The sequence below is a fragment of the Coffea arabica genome, chromosome 8e, assembly GCF_036785885.1.
Source record: "Coffea arabica cultivar ET-39 chromosome 8e, Coffea Arabica ET-39 HiFi, whole genome shotgun sequence".
NCBI lineage: Eukaryota > Viridiplantae > Streptophyta > Magnoliopsida > Gentianales > Rubiaceae > Coffea > Coffea arabica.
In genome coordinates this window covers 36834257-36857125 of record NC_092324.1, presented here as the reverse complement: position 1 = coordinate 36857125, position 22869 = coordinate 36834257, and the positions used below count along the sequence as shown (strand labels likewise).

At 36.4% G+C, this 22869-nt stretch overlaps 1 protein-coding gene across 4 annotated transcripts; it reads right to left on the bottom strand.

Moving 5' to 3' along the window:
• Positions 1–10702: 10702 nt before the first annotated feature.
• Positions 10703–22184, bottom strand: LOC113704052 (uncharacterized). Of its 4 annotated transcripts, none has more exons than XM_027225686.2 (3): positions 21837–22184; positions 11943–12083; positions 10703–11461 (listed from the first exon to the last, which is right to left on the bottom strand). In XM_027225686.2, exons 2-3 carry the CDS (start codon positions 12058–12060, stop codon positions 10920–10922), a joined length of 660 nt encoding a protein of 219 aa, XP_027081487.1. In that variant the 5' UTR covers positions 12061–12083; positions 21837–22184; the 3' UTR covers positions 10703–10919. The 4 variants fall into 4 exon arrangements, with proteins under 4 accessions (XP_027081487.1, XP_027081488.1, XP_027081486.1 ...); XM_027225687.2 differs by having other exon boundaries at positions 11982–12083; positions 21851–22184; XM_027225685.2 differs by having other exon boundaries at positions 21851–22183.
• Between the last annotated feature and the right edge of the window lie 685 nt (positions 22185–22869).

The window sequence follows — 22869 nt, the reverse complement described above, 5'->3', positions numbered from 1 at the left end:
ATTTCACGTCTCAATGCTAAAGAAGTATCATTCTGACCCATCCCATGTATTGCAACCGGAGGATATCGAAGTAGATGAATCATTGGCCTATGAAGAGAAACCAGTCCAAGTACTCGATCGAAAAGTCAAAGAGCTCAGAAACAAGCGGATTCCACTAGTGAAAGTGCTATGGAGAAACCACGGAGTAGAGGAAGCTACCTGGGAAGTGGAAGAGGAAATGCAAAAGAAGTACCCAAACCTTTTCGGGAATTAAGGTGAGAAATTTCGAGGACGAAATTATTTTAAGGGGGAGAGAGTGTGAGAACCCGTAAAACCCTAATTATTTTTCTAGAGTTTATTTTCCCTTAAAGGCATGTTTTCTGCATTTTCTGGCTTAGACATATTTTCCTGGTAAATTTTATGAGCAGTTATAGTTTTTAGACGATTTTTCTAGTATTGGAGAGTTTTTGAAAAATTAAGAATATATATTGGACGTGGGACCCACTAGTGCGAAAAGTTCGGAAAAATTCGGCCAATAAGGTTAAGTTTCGGATACTGTGTAAAATTAATCGGGTGTTAAGAGATAAGTAGAATGTGTGAAATGATTGATGTGAGAGAAGAAAGAAGAGATAAGATTGCATTTAATGAGGTGACAAGTGTCACTTTCTTATTGGTTTTACTTTAAGATTTACTATTCCAAATTTTGACTTTTTTTGACCAAAGGTTAAATATCTCAAAAATTCACAAAAATTACCATTTTCTTACCTTGTGTTGGCCGGCCCTCTCTCTTGCAAGAAGGAAGGAAGTTCTTCAACATTTCAAGCTTCCAATTGGCTCAAATCAACCAAACCAAGGGTTTGAATTAGTTTTTACTCCATACAATCTTTCCTTTTAGTGATAGTGAGTGCTTTAGTGAAGATTTTTGGAAGAGCTAAGGTGTCCAACATCTTCTTCTCTCTTGTTTCTTAGGTAAGTGATGATTGATTATACCCTTACATCTAATGATGCTTATTTTGTGCCTAATGGTGGCATGAGTGATGGAATATGTGATTTGTTTCTTGATTTGAAGTGATTTGGTGAAGTTTTCAATTTTATGATGAAATTTCTGGTTTAATATGAATGGGATGTTGTGGCCTTGTATGATGAATGGTAATGGTTTAAAATGGCTCTAGTAGGTGTGTTTGATAAGAATTTGCAATCAATTTTGGGTTTGGCATGAATTGTGAAATGTTAGGGTTTCAAAACCCCTAATTCTGTCCGATTTTGGATCATTGGGTTAGAGGCCGAATTGGACTTTGCTCAAAACATGAAAGTTGTAGGTATTGATGATTTTGAAGTTCCTGCAAAATTTCAGGTCATTTGGATTAGTGTAGAGTGAGATATGTCGATTTTACTGTTGCTGTTCTGGGTTGATCAGAATGCGAAAACTGCACTTGTAATTGGCCATTTTGACTGGAATTGCTTTGGATTTAGGTGTTTGTATCTTCTGATGAAATGTAGCTGGATGTCTTAGCTACCATATGCCTTTGGAATTTCAGCATTTGGACCTGTATAGACTGAGTTATAGTAATTACAGCATTATGTGATTTGTAAACCTGTTTTTGGTGGTTCCGGTTTAGTATTTGGCATTTTTGACCTAGTTGGGCTAGGAACTGGATTGAGTGACCTTCTACATTGTTGTAGCCCTGGTTCTTAGCTTCGAAACGGTGGGTCTTACACCCCCATCCGATAATCGTAGTGAAATTGACGCCATTACCGCATAATAAGGGCAAAACAGTTTTCTATTCGGGGCCAAGACTAATGCTATTTCTAATTTCTGGTTTGCTATCATGCTTATTTATGCATATGAAACCCTATTGGGGTTGTGTTCAGCATTGTGTTGTGACTCGTTATCGAGTCTCATTGTATTTGTTTGCTTGTTCTAGGAGGAAACGGTGGTGCACGACGTTCGTTTAACGACGGTGCATGAAACATCATTTTCTCACTTGGTGAGTATACTACTCACTTAATTGTTACTATGTGGCTTTGCTAAATGTATATGTGATGCCTTGAGGGCTTACTTGGATATTGAAATTGATTAAGGTGAGGGTGTACTTGACCGCCCTCACCCCTTATGATAGTATCACTGATTGGCTACCGTTCTACTGCATTATTGAACTTGATATATTGGTTGGTGAATTCCATTTCATGGAAACTGTTTTGGTGTCGTTTGGACGAATGTCCAACAGCCTTACTGTATTACTGAGTTCAACCCCGTTTGGTAGTCAATTGGATCGAGCCGGCGAGGGCTTGGTCGTGAAAATTGTCATGCCACGGGGACTGTACTGAGGAACCTTGTAGTAATGAGACTCTTGGTTCCGGTATACTCGAGTATTACCAAAAACTACTGAAATGAAGTGCGGGCCCGGTTGGGGTATGTTGGGTGGAAGGATTGGAAGTAAAGGGTGGTCTACGGTTTGGTACTCTTAACATTGACGGAGAGTCAATGAGGTTGGATCAAAATTGCAAGCGTGGAAATGGGCTCTTGAGAGCCCTCCGTATCCTTTTACCGACTTGTTTACTTTTAAACTGTGCACTTTAAATGAAAGTTCATCCTTATGTGACTTTGGTTGCTTATGTAGTAGTATTCTCACTGGGCATATAGCTCACCCCGTTTCTTTTGTTTTCCTTACAGGAATATGACTCTTTTGGAATGAATTTTGTTAATTGGTTGCCGAATGAACTAGATGAATGCCTCTTTTGTATTGTATATAAAATGGGACCCTAAATGTATCATTAGGGCCGTTTTCACTTTTGTTTTGGCAACCCACATATGTAGTGACTTTTGTATCACTTTTAAAGGCCATTGTGGCTTGTAAATGGTTAATGTTATGTTGTATATGTTTTCGATGTTTGGTTGGGTTTTCGGACGGGTCGGTTACTATTCATGGCCGATTCTGGATTTCTTTTCTTTTATTTTGGGTTATTTTGCCCTTTTGCCTTGTTTGCGCGCATTATAAGTTTCAGAACGTGATAGATCGCTTTATTCTGCACCGTTAGTCCTGACGAGAGTTGGGCAGGTAGTCCGCTAACCTCTTTGGTTCGCCTTAGAGGAAGGTGGGGCTGTCACATATTACACAAATAATATGCCTCGTTTAAATCTTACTAGGAAAAAATTCATCGGAACAAAAATCCTAGTGAAGAAAAAAGAGTACACTATTCCTGTGTATTAATTTCTTCCCCTGATGCAAACATCATTTGAGATCTTTTAATCGTAGCATTCTAATATTCTTCACTAATTTCTCAAATGTTGCAGTGGGCAATGCCTTGGTAAATAAATCCGCCAAATTATATCTGACCAGATTTATTGCACATCAATTTCACCATTTTTTTGCAAATCATGAGTAAAAAGGAATTTTGGTGAAATGTGTTTCGTCTTATCTTCTTTAATATATCTTCCTTTCAATTGGACTATACAAGCTGCATTATCTTCATATACTATAATTAAAGGATTTTCTTTTTCGAAAGATAATTCATAATTCTTCCGGATATAATAGGTCATTGATCTTAACCAAACACATTCTCGACTGATCTCATGAATTGCTATTATTTCAGCATAATTCGATGAAGTGGTGGCTAATGATTGTTTTGTAGACTGCCAAGAAATGGTTGTACCTCTATATGTAAATAGGTAACCAGTCTGAGATCTTGTTTTATGCGGGTCAAATAAATATCCAACATCAGCATAACTAACCAATTCAGGTTTGAATTTATTTGAATAAAATAAACCAATATCAATTGTTCCTTGGAGATAGCGAAAAATATATTTAATACCATTCCAATGTCGTCTTGTGGTCGAGGAACTAAATCTTGCTAATAAATTCACTGCAAATGATATATCAGGTCTTGTACAATTAACAAGATATATTAATGCACCAATTGTACTGAGATATGGTATTTCAGAATCAAGTATCTCTTCATTTTTCTCTTATGGTCTAAAAGGATCCTTATTAGGATCTAGTGATCTGACGACCATTGGAGTATTCAATGTATGTGCCTTATCCATATAAAATCATTTTAATACCTTTCGGGTATAAGCAGTTTGGTGGACAAATATTCCACCTTTCAAATGCTCAATTTATAAACCAAGGCTGAATTTTATTTTTTCAAAATCTTTGATCTCAAATTCCTTCTTCAAATATTCAAGACTATTTTGAATCTTTTCAGGAGTTCCAATCAGATTTAGATCATCAATATATACAGCAATTATCACAAAATTTGACCCATTTTTCTTAATAAAAACACATGGACATATTGGATCATTTGTATAACCTTCTTTGGTTAAACATTCATTGAAACGGTTATACCACATACGCCCAGATTTTTTGATCCCACACAAAGATCTTTGTAATTTAATAGAAGAAATATTTTTAGGATTTAATTTGTATGTTTCAGGCGTATTGAATCCTTTGAAAATTCTCATATAAATATCATTTTCAAGATTTTCATATAGGTATACAGTAACGACGTCCATTAGACGCATATCTAATTTTTCATGTACTGCAAAACTCATAAGATATCTAAATGTGATAGCATCCACTGTAGGTGAATCGTTTCATCATAATCAAATCCAGACCTTTGTGAAAATCCTTGAGTTACAAGTCTTGCTTTATACCTCACAATTTCATTTTTTTCATTTCTTTTTCTTACAAATACCCATTTACATCCTACTGGCTTTACACCTTCAGATGTTTGGATTATAGGTCCAAAACTTTTATTTTAGCCAATGAGTCCAATCCAGATTGGATCGCATCTTTTCACTTTGGCCAATCATTTCTACGTCGACATTCATCAACCGATCTAGGCTCATGATCCGCATCCTCTGTCATAATATCAAGTGCTACATTATATGTAAAAATATTATCAATAATTATTTCTCTTTGGTTCCAACTTTTCCTGAAATGACAAAATTTATTGAATTCTCTATAATTCATTCTCTTCAAGAATTGACTCTTTAGGAGCGACATCTTCAGGAGGTTGAATTTTATCACTAATTATTGATTCATCTACTCCTCTTTTCTTTCAAGGATTTTTATCTTTGGAACCTAGAGGTCTTCCATGATTCAGGTACGCTTTAGACTCATTAGCACTTGTAATTTGTCCTTCAGGGACATCGATTTTAATTGGAGCATTTTCAGCAGGAATATGTGATTTAGTAACTCTTCTGGGGTCATTAAATGCATCCGATAATAGATTTGCAACTTTTTGTAAACGTATAATTCTTTGGCCTTCTAGTTCACATTCTTTAGTCCGAGAATCAAGGAAATTCAATGATATTTTTCAAGTGATTTTCTTTTTTGGTTGATTTTTATCTCCCCCTAATGTCGAAAAATGTGATTCATCAAAATGACAATCGGCAAATCTCGTAGTAAACAAAACACCTGTCAATGGTTCCACATATTTAATAATTGAAGGTGATTCATAACCGATATATATCTCCAATCTTTTTAGGGAGCCCCAATTTACGACGTTGGGGAGGTACAATTGGAACATAAATAGCACAACTAAATATTCGCAAATGAGAAATATTGGGATCATAACCAAAAGTTAATTATAGGAGAAAATAAGTATGATAACTTGTCGGTCAAATTTTCACAAGTATTACTGCATGTAAATAGCATATCTCCAAGCAAATGAAGAAAGTTTAGACCTCATCAACAATGGTCTAGCAATTAATTATAGCCGTTTAATAAATAATTTGGCTAAACTATTTTGTGTGTGAACATAAGTTACAGGATGTTCAACAGTTATTTCAATGGACATACAATAATCGTCAAAACCATGTGATGAATATTCACCAGCATTATCTAGATGAATTTTCTTTATTGGATAATTTAAAAATTATACTCGCAATTTAATTATTTGAACAAGCAATCTCACAAACGCTAGGTTGCGAGTAGATAATAATCATACATGTGATCATCTAATTGATGCATTAATTAGCTCTATAAAATATCGAAACGGGCCAAATGGTTAATCTACAGCCTCGCATATATCACCTTGAATTCGTTCTAGAAATGTAGGGGATTCAGTCCCAATTTTAGTTTGTGATGGTCTAATAATTAATTTCCCTTGAGAATAAGCAACACAAGAGAATTCATTGGTTTTTAATACTTTTTGATTTTTCAATGAGTGGCTATGTGAATTCTCAATGATTCGTCTCATTATTATAGGTCCGGGATGTCCGATACGATCATGCCAAATTATAAAATCATTTGGATGAGTAAACTTCTGGTCTACTAGGTGATAAATTTCAATTACACTAACTTGTGCATAAAATAAACCAGAAGAAAAAGAAGGTAATTTTTTACTACGCATTTTTGTCCAAAAATGATACTTGTGATTAATAAAATTCACCATTTGTCTCAATAATTGTCTCGATATGATATTCAATTTCGCGAATATCTTTAAAATTTAATAAATTTCTCCGAGACTTGGGAGAGAGTAGTGCATTATTTACGATAATTTTAGTCCATTCAGGGAGAAATAGAGTAGCTCTTCTAGAGCCTTCAATCAATTTTGCACTATCACTGATGGCATTAACATTTGTCTCTCTCATTTTTAAATAAGAAAAATATTTTTATTTTTCAATATGGTGTGCGTAGTAGCACTATCAATGAGACAAATGTCATCATCACCATTATTTAATCCCAAATACTTAGCATCCATTTCTTCTTCAGGAAGAAAATTTTAAACAAAATAAATATTAATAAAGATGCGAAAATAAATATTAAATAGAAAGAAAATTACATGAAAGATATAAAGCATTATAAAAATATCTAAACAATCATGAGATATTTGTTGACATCTTCAGGATGCTAAAAAAAATTAGCTATATCGAGGTGTGTCATATCAGCATCATCACCATCATCATAATTATTTTTTCGATCAATGAAATTTGTCTCAACACGTTTGTCTTTCTTTTTCAATGATACTTGATAGAGGTCAACAAGATATTCAGCTGTACGACAGGTACCGGCAGTATTTTTCTTTATAAACTTTCTTTTTTCTATTTTTCTGATCGTAGTTATTTTCTCTCTTTTGAAAAATATTTTGTTATTTGTCACAGTTATAATTTTCACGGGGCACAAATTTACTATGATAACGTCCACGATCTCATTCACGGCCACCTCTGCGGCCACATCCACGTCCACAACCTCAACCAAAATTTTGAAATTGAGTTGCATTCATTTCAGGGAATGGACTTGCCCCAGTTGGTCGGGACTTATGATTTTTCAGCAATAGTTCATTATTTTGTTCAAGCAAGAAAAGACATACGATAAGTTCAGAATATTTTTTAAATCCCTTCTCTCGATATTGTTGCTACAGGAGCATGTTAAAAACATGAAAAGTAGAAAATATTTTTTCTAATATATCTTCATCGGTAACTTTTTCACTATATAATGATAATTGAGAAGTGATTTTAAATATGACTGAATTATATTCGTTGACAGATTTGAAATCTTGTAGCCGTAAGTAAAGCCAATCGTATTGGACTTTTGGAAGAATGACCGGATTCAGGTGGTCAAATCTTTCTTTCAAATCTTGCCAAAGGACAAGAGGATCTTTGAGATTAAGATACTCTATTTTTAATCCTTTATCTAAATGATGACGAAGGAAAATCATAACTTTGGCACGGTCTTGGTTTGAGGATTTATTTTTTTCTACAATAGTATTACTAAGATCCATTGCCTCAAGATGAATTTCAACATTCAATACCCATGTTAAATAATTTTTTCCAGAAATATCAAGAGGTACGAACTCTTGTTTTGTGAGATTAGCTATAAGAAATTAAAATAAGTTTTTGAGTTAGAAATTTACCTTAGAAGTTACTTGAAGAAATACGGGCAGAATTTCGGCAAAATCTTGCATTGCACTTTTGTTCAAGGTAGATGCTTCATTTTCACCTTTTGCTCAAAAGTAGATACTCGTGCTGATAACGTGTTGTAAAACTAATAAATTACGATAGTATGAATGGAGATATTAGAGAAAAAAGTAAAGAAATAGAGAATGATATTCTTAAATTCCAACAAAATATCAAAAGTCATCCCAAAAGGTGTCAATGTACCTCTATATATAGGTACTAGAAGATTAAATGTACATCAATCCTATTAAGTACCCATTACTACAAGAATATGAAGAACCTTATAAAACGATTCTTCCACTACATGAATAGATTTTATGGATTGAAACTTCTATACATAATGTAGTAATAAATCAAGAATTAATCCTCTTGAGAATACAAAGGGACATCCACACTTTTAGTTGTTTCATAACATTGGTGTTATTTAAACTCTTTCGTGTATTCAATTTTAGGTGTCTTTGAACTTTGGAATTATTTCTTAGAGTTTCGTACTCTCTCTTTTATACTCTCTTTTTGTTATAGTAAATATGATATCCTTTTGCCCGTGGGCGCAGGTCAATTCGATCGAATCATGTAAAATTTTGTGTTTTTCTATTTGTTTTATTTGTTTTGTTATTGCCGTTATTGAGTTGCAAAGAACTCTATTATTCTCATTGATGAATATCTTGTGATCAGACCTAACAAACTGGTATCAGAATTTTAGGTTTCGAGTTCTTGATGACATAGCACAAGTTTAGGCTTAGGCCCAATGAAACTCAACACCCATGTCAAATCATAAAATAACTCTTTCAATTCAAGTGCTGAAGCCCAATGGAGTGCTTCATTAATGTGTCAATGGTTGAAAAAATTATTATAGCAAGCCATTATTGCACTTGTCACATATGTTAGGTTATAGTCATTTTAGGATAATGTAGCTCGCAAAGTGGTAAATGAGAATTAACTAATTAAATTTGTTGTACCCACACTAAAATTGGGTACCTAGCTACTAGCGTAAAGTTTAAAAGCTATATACATTACATAACAAGCATTTTTTCTATTAATAGAATAATATTTAATTTATAAAAAAAAAATAGTCCTTGTTTCGATTTTTCTACCCCAAAAAAATTAAGATTTAAAGTCAAATGTGCTTTTTAACTCAATTGTTCCACTAATTTCACAAACTAACAAAGAAGAACTGAGACATGAGTTCCCGCTTGCTTTAGTTTCTCAAAAAATTTGAGCAGTAGGTGGATCCTTATGTTCCTTTTTAACTCTCAAAGTTAAACCATTGTTTCGAAACTCAGTTGGTGATTGTGAACTGACCATGACTTTGGTCTGGTTCATACTTTTGGTTGATTGCACTTAAGAATCAATGTGAATCATGAGAACCATTCGAATTGGAACGAATCGTTGAGTCGGAGATTTTTTTTTTTTTTTGTCTATTAAACTGAAGAAAAAGAAGTACGTTCTTCTTAATTCTAAAGACTAATTATTAAGTGTCACACCACTCAATTTCTTCTCACCTTTTGCGTTTTATCAAGTTTTCATTATTACTTTCTAGTTTCTTGACTTCCTCCAGGCTTCAAGTTTCTTTTCTTTTCTCTTTTTTTTTTTAACAAAGTTGCAACCTTTGATTCCCAAAGACGTGGTTTAAAGTTTAAACTCACAATATCTAATTCCAAAAGACATGAATTTTTTTAATTTCAGAATATTGTGGTGTTTTTGGGTAGGATTTAAAATTATATTTTGGTAGATACAATTGAGATAAAATTTATTTGTTTGAACTTATAATATAAAAATTTTATTTGTGAAAGCCTAAGTTCTATGAAAATGTTAAACTTTTTACCCATTGAACCTTATTCTATGTACATATATTTATATAATTTATTTTTAAAAAAATTCATTGGATCAAGGTTGAACTGGTTCAATTGATTGGACCACGACCGAAAAACCTCGCCAGTTCAATTAATGATTTGTGTTTCAACACATTGAGTTAAACATACGTTTTGGGGAACTGCTTGGAGAAGAAAGGTGGAACGCCAACAATAAGAATTGGCAGGCATGCTTGTATGCCTATTCAATGATTTGGTTTATGGCCAATCAGCTCTAATTTTTTGGTTCATGTAATCCTTCTTTTTTCACTTCAAAGATAATTTAGCAAAATTTAAGTTTTTTGAGTTCTCCGATAAAATAAGCCACGTGACTAACTAGAATTCTCTAATTATATTCCACCTAACTATTGTGATCGGTTCTCTAGTTTTATAAACAACTAAAAAAATTGTGTTTTGGAGTTGCATTACTAATTGAATTGGAGTTTAAGCCCCCATTCTCATCGCCAGAAGCCCTTTGCCCCCTGCACAGCCTGATGTTCATTGAATGTTTGAGCATATGTAGTGTAGGCAGTGATTGAATGTTTGAACGTATGCAATGATTGAGCCTTTCACTCATCCTCCAGTACCATTTATTTTTGTCAAAATTCCTCAAGTTTGTCAGTGTGCTCATAGCTGTTAATCAAGTCATTGCAGTAATTGGCAAAGAAAACATTTCCGGTCCATGCAAGACCTTCCAACTTCTATAGCTACATGAAAATGGCGTCATTCCAAAAGAACTACAATTTTTCGGCTAGATGTAAATCCGAGAGCGCATATGCACATTTGCTATCCGTGTGGTCTCAAGTAGAAACAAAAGCAAAAAAGAATAATTCTGGCACAAATTGCCAGTGTCAAGAAAATTACGCAAAGACGATCTTCAGTTAAAAGGAGTTTATTTGGATGATTTATTTGAGATAATTACTATAGTACTTTTGTGATATGATATATGCGAAACAAAAAAGTGATTGAATTTTATGAAACAAATTATTTTATTTCAAATTATCTCAATCCAAACACAGTACAATCTTCAGTTAAAAGGACGCTTTATATCTTATCTAAATAACAAGGCAGCTTCAAAAACAACTTAAACTTCAGTAAGAGGCCTATAGCTGGGTTGCAGTGAGTGATCATTGTTAGTATAGGAGCAGAATAGTATGAAGCAGATCAGCACCCCGCAAAACCTTCAATCAACAACGCTGGGACAGCAAGCTCTTGTATTCTAGAACAGGCAAGGCTGGTGCAGAATAGGAAGCATACCGATAGACAATAACTCCAAGACAAGACAGATATATAGCAGCTGACATGTACATTTCTCCACCCATGGTATAAATGAGAACTTGCATGAGTAGTCCCAGCAATGTGTCCAATGCACTGATATCGTATGCCACATGCATAAACTGGACAAAGCCATGAAGGACAATAGTGGATCCTATCAACAGAATAAGGTTGTTGATATTATACCCCACAAATTGCCGGAGCGCCAAAGCAACAGAGACACTAATCACCTCAACCATAGACTTTACAAGTCTCCCAATACACCGATATGGAGAATGCCTTCTATAGTAGTATAGACAAAACATCAGTATTTGCTGACAATACCCAATCCAATAACCCAAGATAGGTTCAACTATCCGATCGTTGACCACGATGTGTACACTATACACAACCCCGTAAAGAAGTACCAACATACCCAGTGAACTGAAGCAATACCACAAACTATGAACCACTCCTGTCAGGTTGGGAAACAAAACGGAACAATTGAATCAGTTCAACAGCATATGATTGAAGGACATTTAACTCAATTTCCAGTCAAGAGGAGATAGCAAAATTCTTAATGTTTGTTCAATAGATAAACAACAGTTTTAGAGTGTCTACCAACAATATAGTAACCACCTACCATATTTACACAATCTTCCAGTCAGGTGTGTGTAATTACTTTCATTCTCAGTCCATTCTATTGCTTATGTCCCTCGACATGTTTGTAGTGCATTAACATAGATTGACAAGAAAAGGGCACAAAAGAAAAACCAGAGAGTTGTGACAGTGGGGAAAAATATTCCCTCAGCAGATAATTATTAATCACATAATTAGCTAAACCTACCTGATGGTTTTGTCTTTATTGAATTTCAAACATCTAGCTCAATATTAGTTCCTACATCTTGGCACGATGTCAAGTTTTTAGGCAGCAGAGTAGGGCTGGCAGTACACACCTAAAGAAGTTTCGACTGGAGTGGGCGATGGAGGGTTACCAGCATGTGAAACTTCAACTGCAAGTGCAGGGGGAACGAGGGGTTTAGTGTCAGGAGGGGAAGAAGCTGACGAGTCCATGACAGTGGAGATAGGTGTGGCAGCTAAAAGAAAGCACCAAAAAAAATTGAACAAGAAATTAGTGATCATACAAGGGCCTTAAAAATGGAGTAATTTCATGATAGTTACATAAGTAAATCAATCTCTAATAAGATTATAAGAATTGCCCAATAGCAACATATGCATAATCGTAATTGTACATAAGCCAACAAGATCAATGAATTCTCCAATTAAAAGAAAAGCTTAAAGATACCGAGATTATCCAAAATCATGATTATTGCAAAAATGGAGGGACATTGGGGGGTAAGGGGTGGTACAATAATCAAATTGAACGCTAATCTAGAACTTACAAATTCCTTTGAAAGAGGCCTTAAAAGATGGACCCTAGAAAGGAAGTAGTGAGAAGTGATGATAGAGATAAGTGACAAAAATCCACTAAGGTTTATAGGAGGCGTGGGAAGGATGTGTTGAGTGCCCAAGCATTGATTTGACGTGCTTTTGGTGATAAGGAACCAACTTGGGAGCTGGTTTGAATCCTATTGAGTTTGTTTTCTGATTTTCACCATCAAGGGCATTTTAGTTATTTGGTTAGCTGCAGCAATTTTATGTTTATGGTAATTTTCTGTTTAATAATTAATTTTGATAATTAGTATTTTAGTTGCTATGGGGGAATAAGAAAGCTTAGTTTTCTAGCTTTCTACTAGAATTCTATTCTAATTAGGAGTCCTAATTAGGACTGGAGTTGGCGTTGTTCTAGTATCTACAAATAACCACTTCTCTACAAAGAGAAGGCAGATTTTTCGTCAATAAAATTTTCTTGCAGACTCAACGTCTTTCTTAGGATTGTGTGATACATCCTAACTTTAGGTGTAATGCCTAGAGATTCCTAGGAGTGATTCCTAGAATTACTAATCAGTTTTTTATCTTCTTAAGCATATTTTCTCATCCTATTCCAAGTTGTTATATTAAATTCAAGTGAAATTCAATATCTGGATTTTTCTATCAAGTTGTTGTGCCTACCAATTGTTCGTGCTACGCCAATTTTGGTATCAGAGCCAGGTTTTTTAACACTGAACAAAAGCAAATTCCTGAATCTAGAGGCAACAGTGGGTCTGAATCTGGGGTCCAAATCAATGGGAAGGAACCAGAGCATCCTGAATAGCCTGAAGACACAACTGGGAATCAATCTGGTAGGGATGAAAGTAGATTAAATCAATCTTTGGGAAGGCCACGAGGTTCTCTTCTTGACATGACTGATGAGATTGTTCAATCAGCAAGGCAAGAGAGACAAGACTCTTATGTTTTTGCAGGAGACATCACAAAAAATGTAAGAGTTGATATTCCTGATTTTGATGGAAGAATTGATCCTAAGGTTTTTTCTGATTGGCTTGCTACTTTGAAACACTATTTTGATTGGTATGATATGATTGATGACAGAAAAGTTAAGTTTGCTATCATGAAACTTGCTGGACAAGCCAAGTGTGGTGGACAAGAGTCGAGCAGGATCTTCGACTTACAACTAGACTTGGCGTGGGAAGAGATGAATCTGCATTTGAAGAGAAAGTACGTGCCTCTACATTATGAAGCTAATCTTCTTGATGATATGAATAGTTTAAGGCAAGGAGGAATGACAGTTGCCGAGTATATGAACAAGTTTAAAGAGCTGAAAATTCGCTGCAGAGGAACATAAAGTTCAGCACAAGCTTTATCCAGATTTAAGTTGGGTTTGAGACCTAAAAGTCACAAAGAGTTGGCGGGACGTTATATCTACACAGTTGATAATGCATTCCAAGCAGCTCTTAGCTTTGAAAAGAGCCTGCAACAGCCACTAATTAAGAGGTTCAATACTCAAGGCGGGAGGGGTAGTTCCTAAAAGATTTGCTGCCAATGACAAGCCATATAAATCAGCAGCAACTCAAGCAACTTCCAAGCCTGCAGAGACAAAAACTAAGGCTTCCACAATCGATGAAAGAAACAATAACAAAGATGGATGTTTCAAGTGTGGTTTGAAAGGACACATGGCATGGGAGTGTCCGAACAAGAGAAACTTGCACATTGGCTCCGATTTCAGAGATAAGGAAAATCTAGAGGTCGAGGAGGATGAAGGTGCTGATTATTTGATTGAGTTGGCACGACTTAATGTTGACGATTTGGAAGAGGAAGAAGAAGACATGTCTTATCTCTCAGTTATGAAGCATATCCTCAGTGCACTGAAGTCACAAAAGGACGACTGGCGAAGAACTTCAATCCTTCAGACCTTAGTTTGCTGCGGACATGAGACTTCAGACCTTAGTTTGCTGCGGACCTTAGTTTGATGGTGGCAGTAGCATGAACGTGGTTTCAAAGTCTACTGTACAATGGTTAAAGTTGCCTATGGAGTCACATCCTAAACCTTACAAGGTTGCTTGGATCGACAATAGCTCTATTTCGATAACGAGACGTTGCTTGGTGTCTATTAAACATGGACCTTAAAATGATTCTATATGGTGTGACATTATTCCAATGCCCGTTTCCCATATACTTCTTGGTCGACCTTGGCTATATGATCGAGATGTGAATCATAATGGGAAGTCGAACACTTATTCATTCAAGTTTAATGACCAGCAGATTGTCGTAAAGCCTATGAGTGCTGAAACTATGAAGAAGTTTCACGAGAAGAAACCAACCAAACAAGAGAATTCAAGGGTTGATGAGGTGATTGAGACGAGGAAGAAGCCTCTTCAGATTTTGAACAAGAAGCAATTTGAAAAGGAGAGCAAGGAGCAAGGAGTTGTCACGATATTAGTCTTCAAAGAGGTGAAATTTTCAGCAGTTGTCAACTCTGAAGAAGCGCCTCCAGAAATTGTCAAGCTACTATCCGATTTTTCTGATGTAGCTCCAGATGTTTGCCACATGGACTACCACATATGCGTGATATCCAGCATGCAATAGATTCCATACCAGGTTCTCAACTCCCTAACTTGCCTGCCTATCGCATGAACCCGAGTGAATCTGTTGAACTTAAGAGACAAGTGGATGAGCTCTTGGACAAAGAACATATTCAAGTTAGCCTAAGTCCTTGTGCAGTGCCAGCTTTATTGACTCCCAAAAAAAAAAAAAAGACGAAACCTCGAGAATGTGTGTAGATAGCCGTGCAATCAACAAGATAACAATCAAGTATAGGTTTCTCATACCTAGACTTGATGATATGATTGATATGATGGCTGGTTCAACTGTCTACACTAAAATTGAATTGCGAAGGGGTACTATTAGATCAGAATTCGTCCAGGTGATGGGTGGAAAACAGCCTTCAAGACGAAGGATGGTTTCTACGAGTGGCTAGGGATGCAGTTTGGCCTCTCTAATGCTTCTAGCACCTCTATGAGATTCATGACACAGGTATTTTAGCCCTTTATTGGCCGCTTTTTGATTGTCTATTTCGATGATACTTTAATTTACAGCAACAACAAAGAGGAACACATTAACCATCTTCAACAAGTAATGAGAGCTCTTCGTCAAGAAAAGCTCTACATCAACTTGAAGAAGAGTACTTTCATGGCTCCTAGTGTTGTATTTTGTTTTGTTGTTTCAAACGAAGGGATAGCTGTTGATTCGGAAAAGGTGAAGGCAATTATAGATTGGCCGGTTCCTACAAATTTGAAGGAGGTTCATAATTTCCGTGAACTAACTTCATTCTACAGGCAATTTATAAGGGGGTTTAGCTTTATTATGGCTCCCCCATCACTAATTGCATGAAGCAGGGATAATTTCAATGGACAAAAGCTACAACTAAGGCTTTTGAAGAATTGAAGAAGCGAATGACTGAAACTCCAGTGCTTAGGCTGATGCTTCTCATGTTGGGATTGTGGAGTTCTAAGTCAAGAAGGTCATCCTATTGATTATTTTAGAGAAAAGCTGAATGAGGCAGAGCAAAAATACTCTACTTATGACAAGGAATTCTACGCTGTTATTCAATCTATTCGCATTGGCATCATTATCTTCTTTATAAGGAATTTGTGCTATATACTGACCATGAAGCCCTTAAATACATAAATTCTCAGAAGAAGTTGAGTCATCGGCATGGCAAGTGGGTTTCTTTCCAGCAACAATACAATTTCGTTATCAAACACAAAGCAGGCGTTGAGAATAAGGTGGCTGATGTCATGTGCATCTTATTCTTACTACTATGGCTGTTCAAGTGGTTGGTTTTGATTCACTTAAGCATAGGGATTTCAAGGTCATATACGAGGATTTAATGGCTGGTAAACAAGCAGAATATGCTGGTTTCTCCATCCATAATGGCTATCTTTTCAAGGGGACTCTACTTTGTGTTCCCAGTACTTCACTAAGGGAGGAGTTAATTTGGGAATTACATGGTAGAGGTGCTGCCGGACACTTTGGGCATGACAGGACAATTGCCATGGTGCAGGATCGTTTTTATTGGCCAAGTATAAGATGGGATGTCGGCAGGACTATTGTTAGATGCCGAGTTTGTCAATTGGCCAAAGGGCAAAAGAAAAACACTGGTCTTTACATGCCACTACCCATTCCACATGAACCGTGGCAGGATTTGAGCATGGATTTTGTCCTTGGACTACCAAAAACATTGCGAGGTTAAAATTCTATATTAGTAGTTGTGGACAGATTTTCGAAAATGGCTCACTTTCTCCCATGTGCTAAGACTTCGGATGCTGTGCATATTGCTAAGATTTTCTTCAAACAGGTAGTTAGACTTCATGGATTGCCAATGACTATAGTTTCAGATAGGGATGTGAAGTTCATGAGTTATTTTTGGTGGACTTTGTTGAAGATGCAGCATACAAAACTCAAGTTTTCTTCTTCTTTCCACCCACTTAACCACTCAAGTTTTCGGTGTTTGGTTGGTGATCATGTTTCCACTTGGGATCAAATTCTACCAATGGCAGAATTTGCTTACAATAGTTCAGTAAATCGATCAACTGGTTATAGTCCTTTGAGGCTGTAACGGGAAATAATCCTCGCAAACCAATTGATTTGCTTCCATTACCAGCTAGCGCTCGTCCAAGTGCTGAAGCTGAGGCTTTTTCCAAGCATATTTTAGATATACATGATGAAGTTCGACACCAGATTGCTATCAGCAATGAAAGGTACAAAGCACATGCAGATTTGAAGAGGAAATTTGCAGAATTTGAAGAAGGGGATGAAGTTATGGTTCGAATTCGGCCAGAGGGGTATCCTAAGTCTGTCTACAAGAAACTACATTCAAGAAGTGCAGGTCCTTTCAAGGTTCTCAAGAAAATCAGCTCAAATGCTTATGTCCTTGAGTTACTCGAAGACATGGGGATTAGCAATGTGTTCAATATTGAAGATTTGACTGCTTATGATGGTCATTTGGATGATTCAGCAGATAGGACTTCTAAGACTGCTCTTCCACCTCCTACACGCTTACGTGAAGCAAACTGAAGATGTTCTTGACCACCAAATTGTGTCAACTAGAGGGGGCAGCTACTAGAAGTATCTTATTCATTGGAGGGGACGCCCATGTACAGATTGTACATGGATTACCGAATCTGAATTTCAGAAGTTGGATCCAGATTTCTATGAGAGGTATCAGGCCATTAACTCACCAGGGTCGTGTCTTCTCAAGCCAGGGAGAGATGATAGAGATAAATGGCAAAAATCCACTAAGGTTTATAGCAGGTGTGGGAAGGATCCCAAGCATTGATTTGGCATGCTTTTGATGATAAGGAACCAACTTGGGAGTTAGTTTGAATCCTATTGAGTTTGTTTTCAGATTTTCACCAGCAAGGGTATTTTAGTTATTTGGTTAGCTGCAGAAATTTTATGTTTATGGTAATTTTCTGTTTAGTAATTAATTTTGGTAATTAGTATTTTAGTTGTTATAGGGAATAAGAAAGCTTAGCTTTCTACTAAACTTCTATTCTAGTTAGGAGTCCTAATGAGGATTGGATTAGGCTTTGTTCTGAATAACCACTTCTCCACAAAGAGAAGGCAGATTTTTCGTCAATAAAATTTTCCTACAGACTCAACGTCTTTCTTAGGACTGTGTGATACATCCTAACTTTAGGTGTGATGTATGAGTGGTTCCTAGAATTACTAATCAGTTTTTCATCGTCTTAAGCATATTTTCTCATCCTATTCCAAGTTGCTATTTTAAATTCAAGTGAAATTCAATATCTGGGTTTGTCTATCAAGTTGTTGTGCCTACCAAGTGTTCATGCTGCGTCAAGTGATCTTTGCTCGGAACAAGAACTTCTAACTTAACTTGATTGATAGCCATCCCACTAGAAAATCAAGGAGATAAATACACCAAACACCAGCAATTGTGTTGTGTGCAGTTTTCCAATTACAATGAGAATATCGACAAAGCTAATGAACAGCACAATCCTTTCAACCTTCTCTTCTTCTCATTCATGAGTGAGGACAGTTTGAGAGCAAGACAATGAACTAGTAACTACAAATTTAATAGCACCAGCCTTACACACCGTATTATTGAGACAACAGCTTGCAATGAAAAGCAGCTGATGCATGACAGCAGACACTTACTACTTTCGTTTAACTGATGGTTATTAAAAAAAATTGCAATTTACAAACAATAGTCCTATTCTGTCTTTAATACTACTAATTTTCACTTAATTACCATGGTATTTGTCATCTTCTTTCTTTATTTTTCAAATTCTTGGCAATCAAAACGGAAAATTTCTCATAAGTGTACCCCCAAAAATCAAAACTTAGACCTGGTCACCTCTTAACATAAATACTCCCTCCTCTTGAATAAGGCCAACAATTTTGGCACTCCACTATAAGCTTTAGGCACTTCACAACTATAATTCCTCAACCAATACGATAGAAACATTTATAGAGTGAATTCTCTATGAATTTAAATGCCAAATCCACACCTAATTACATATTAAATAAGGCAACTGGCATGGTTATGACAAAACTTTAACTAGATATCTACATGACTTACAAGGGGCAAGTGAAATTAGAACTATAGCAAGGTGCCGACTCAAACGAATATCTATATTGGCTACCTTCTCATTGAATAAAAAAAATCTAAAAAACAAAACACAAGAAATTGTTGGACAAATACTCGTAAATAACTAGTTTAAAATTTCTACAAGGCAGTTAACATGAAGTAAAATAGCACTTAATGACAAAAAATGCAGTAAGCTAAAATGTAAAACATTTTTTGAATAATCTAATCAATTATTGTTCATGAAGACAAATATATGGGAATGAAGCTGACCAAACTGCATGGTCACAGAGAAAGCAAACAGACGATAGCTATTCAATGAAAGGGTTTTGGTTTGGACTAACTGGGGATAGTTTTTCTTAGAATTGATGATCAATTCACTTGCATAAATTACCATAAATTACTCATCAGACCTAAATTGAAAGATGAGAATAGATGGAATTCACAGCTTTTCAGCAGGCCTTGTTTTGCTAACTTTTGAATAACAACTTGCTTTAGAGAGGGAGAGAAATTGAAGTACCCTTGAATCTCAAGCAGCCAAAAGTCAATATCTGACCAAAAACACACTAAACAACAAATCATCAAGTGAGTATTCTTTTATTCTAACCACTTTTCAACCTGCAACACGTCAACACACAGGCCTTTTAAGCCCATTCACAATATGTAACTCACTTGCATAAATTAGTCAGCAGACCTAAGTTGAAAGATGAGAATAAATGGGATTCACAGCTTTTCAACAGGCCTCGTTTTGCTAACTTTTGAATAACAACTTGCTTTAGAGAGGGAGAGAAATTGAGGTATCCTTGAATGTCAAGCAGCCAAAAGTCAAAATCTGACTGAAAACACACTAAACAACCAAATCATCAAGTAAATATTCATTTATTCTAACCACTTTTCAACCTGCAATGTGTCAACAGACAGGCCTTTTAAACCCATTCACAATATGTCAATATAGGTGGACATCAACCTCTTACAAAACCCTACTAATCTATCTAGAAAATCTACCATAAGGATTCGCCAATTGAAACTTTCAGTTCAGACCACGAAAGGAGTGGATATCTGAAGATTAGAACTTTATGGGGCTGGGATGCCTTTTAGGCCTTTCAAGTCCTAAGGTAGAGAGTAGGACTTTCGTGGCTACCAACGTTGCTATTAACAACCTAAATCTTCAGAGGCAACTTCTAATCAATAAACAGAGACCACATGATTGACGGCAAAATGGTATCTGTATACTGCCACATGTGGGAGTATGGGAGTCAAACATGATAAACATGTGACCATTGGTAATTAAAAATAGCAGATGTGCAGTGGCTTCTTGAAAGCAACATCAGTGTTTGACACAGACTTCCACGTTTAAGACCCTCCCATTAACTCCTAAAATCTCCATGAAATATGATAAACAGGGAGAGCAAGAGAGTGAGAGAAAGAGAGAGAGAGAGAGTGTGTGTGTGCATGTGTGTGTTAGTTTAAGACACTGTTTCTGGGTAATTAATTGTTCTTAAAGATGCAGTAACTATCCAAATTCCAATGTATCATTTGCTAAAAGATAAAAATATAACAAATTGCAGATAATCCCATTTCAATATGAAGGCATTCTGATGTTGCTTTAAATGTTAATTTATTATAATGTTGCTTTAAATGTTAATTTATTATACCTCATGAAATTTTCAATATCTTACGCTTTTTCAGTATACCAAAAATTGAAATTATGTGAGTCCTCTTAGCTATATGAAAAACATTATTAGTTCATCTCAGGCTGCAACATTTCAACATCATTCTTGACCTTTTTATTCTAGACCGCATAGCATTTATGAATATATTAGAATTGATATCAGAAAGTATGTGCAAGCCTTTTGTCCTTCAAATATCTGGAACGTATTCCATAGACCGGAACATAGGTATCTATTAATCAGCTTGGGTATCATGGGATGAGTCCACAATCTTCTAGCTTCATCAATCACAGTTAAAAAGCAGAAGCAAAGCACCAAGGAAGATTCTTTAAACAAAATCTCAAAACAACTGACTTAATTGGGAGGAGCAATAGTGGATTAACCGCAGTTCTGATTGACACTGCAATGTAACAGAAGGAAGAGAAGAGGGAATGCTGCTTACCTTAGACCCTAGATGAATTCAGAGGCAGAGAAGAAAGGGGTGAGGAATTTCGAGCTGTGGAGATGCTTGAGAGACGACGACAATGAGATTTTGAGGTGATTCCTAGGAATGGCCAAACGGTGGAGAAAGACGGATGATGGGACTGCAAGAAGGAAGGGGCTTCGGTCTGGAGAGTATATCAATAATGAAATTTGGGGATCAATCAGAATTTGGAGCGGATTCACAGAGACTGAGTTGGTATCAAACATTTTGCATAGGGTTGGCAATGGATTCACAGAGACTGAGTTGGAATCAAGCTTTTTGCGTAGGGATGGCAAGGGGGCGGCTTTGGCCCCTGCCCCATTGTCCAAAAATACCCTGTCAGTTAGCTAAGTACACATGACAAAATAAAGGCCTACGTCAGTTAGCTAAGTGGATTTCACTTCAACTACACCTCCCCAATCAATACAAAACCTTCTAAATAGATAATCAAATGCAAAATTTCAGATATTCTATTCACAAAACAAAAGTTCAGACTTTTCTTCCACTATCAAAAGTTTACATTCCTCTAGATGTCTTCTATAACAGAATGATGAAAGTGAATTCAGATTCAGCGAAGAATATTCATTCAGAATTCAATTTTCACAAATCTTCACGCAAAAGGTTAATAGCCTCAACAAAAGCATCTAACATAGAACTAGGAATCAAATTCTATTGGACATAGCAATTGATTTTGAGGAGAGAATCACACAATTTACAACTCACGGTGGTTACGAGGTTATGGGTTGGCTCTGGAGAGCTGCACGCTCTACCTGCGGCGGTGGAGAAAGGAGCGGCGACCGGCGGGCAAGATTGAGCGAGTGATAGGGAGAAGCAGAGTTGCGGCTGCAGTTTTTCGGGAGACTGAGAAATTGAAGGCTCGATCGGTGCTCCGGCAGTGGAGGAAGGCGCGGTTGACAAGGTTGTCGTCAGTCAAGAGTGGCAGTGTGTGGGTGGGGGACTTGCGGCTGGTGAGAGGAGAGAGAGGAAGAAAGGGGACCGAGAGAATTTGGGCTTCGTTTGGGGGCGGAGGATTTGGACAGAAAAGAAAGGGAGAGAAGAGAAAGTTTAATTCTCCTTTGTTTATTAGTTTGGAAATTTTACCATTTTAATCCCTGAACTTTTTCATTAAAATCAATTTCGTTCTTAATGGTTTTTTTGTCACCAATATAGCCCTCAAAGTTTTATTTGTTGTCCAATCAAATCCTTTTTTGGTTGCCGCCCATTTTTACACTTCCGATGCAAAAATTAGGGACAATATAGGAACTATAAGTGGACACACATATCAAAATGAAAAAAAAAATATTCAGCTGGAAAAATGAAAAAACCAAAAGCACACATCCCTAATGCTTCATCTTCCACCCCTTTCATAACTCACAGTTTTTTGTATGAGTGTTTCGATAAATGGACTCTGCGAAGACACTTCAAAAGCCGGCAACTTTTGAAGTGCTCCGCAGCACTTAACTACTAAACCCCCCAAACCCCCCCAAGCGATGTGGGAACTTAACCCCACAGGGTGCCCCGCTGCTAAGAGATAAAGACCCCCCAGACTCCCCGAGACAGGTTTTTCCCTTTCATAACTCACAGTTTTTTGTATGAGTGTTTCGATAAATGGACTCTGCGAAGACACTTCAAAAGTCGGCAACTTTTGAAGTGCTCCGCAGCACTTAACTACTAAACCCCCCAAACCCCCCCAAGCGATGTGGGAACTTAACCCCACAGGGCTAATGCTTCATCTTCCACGG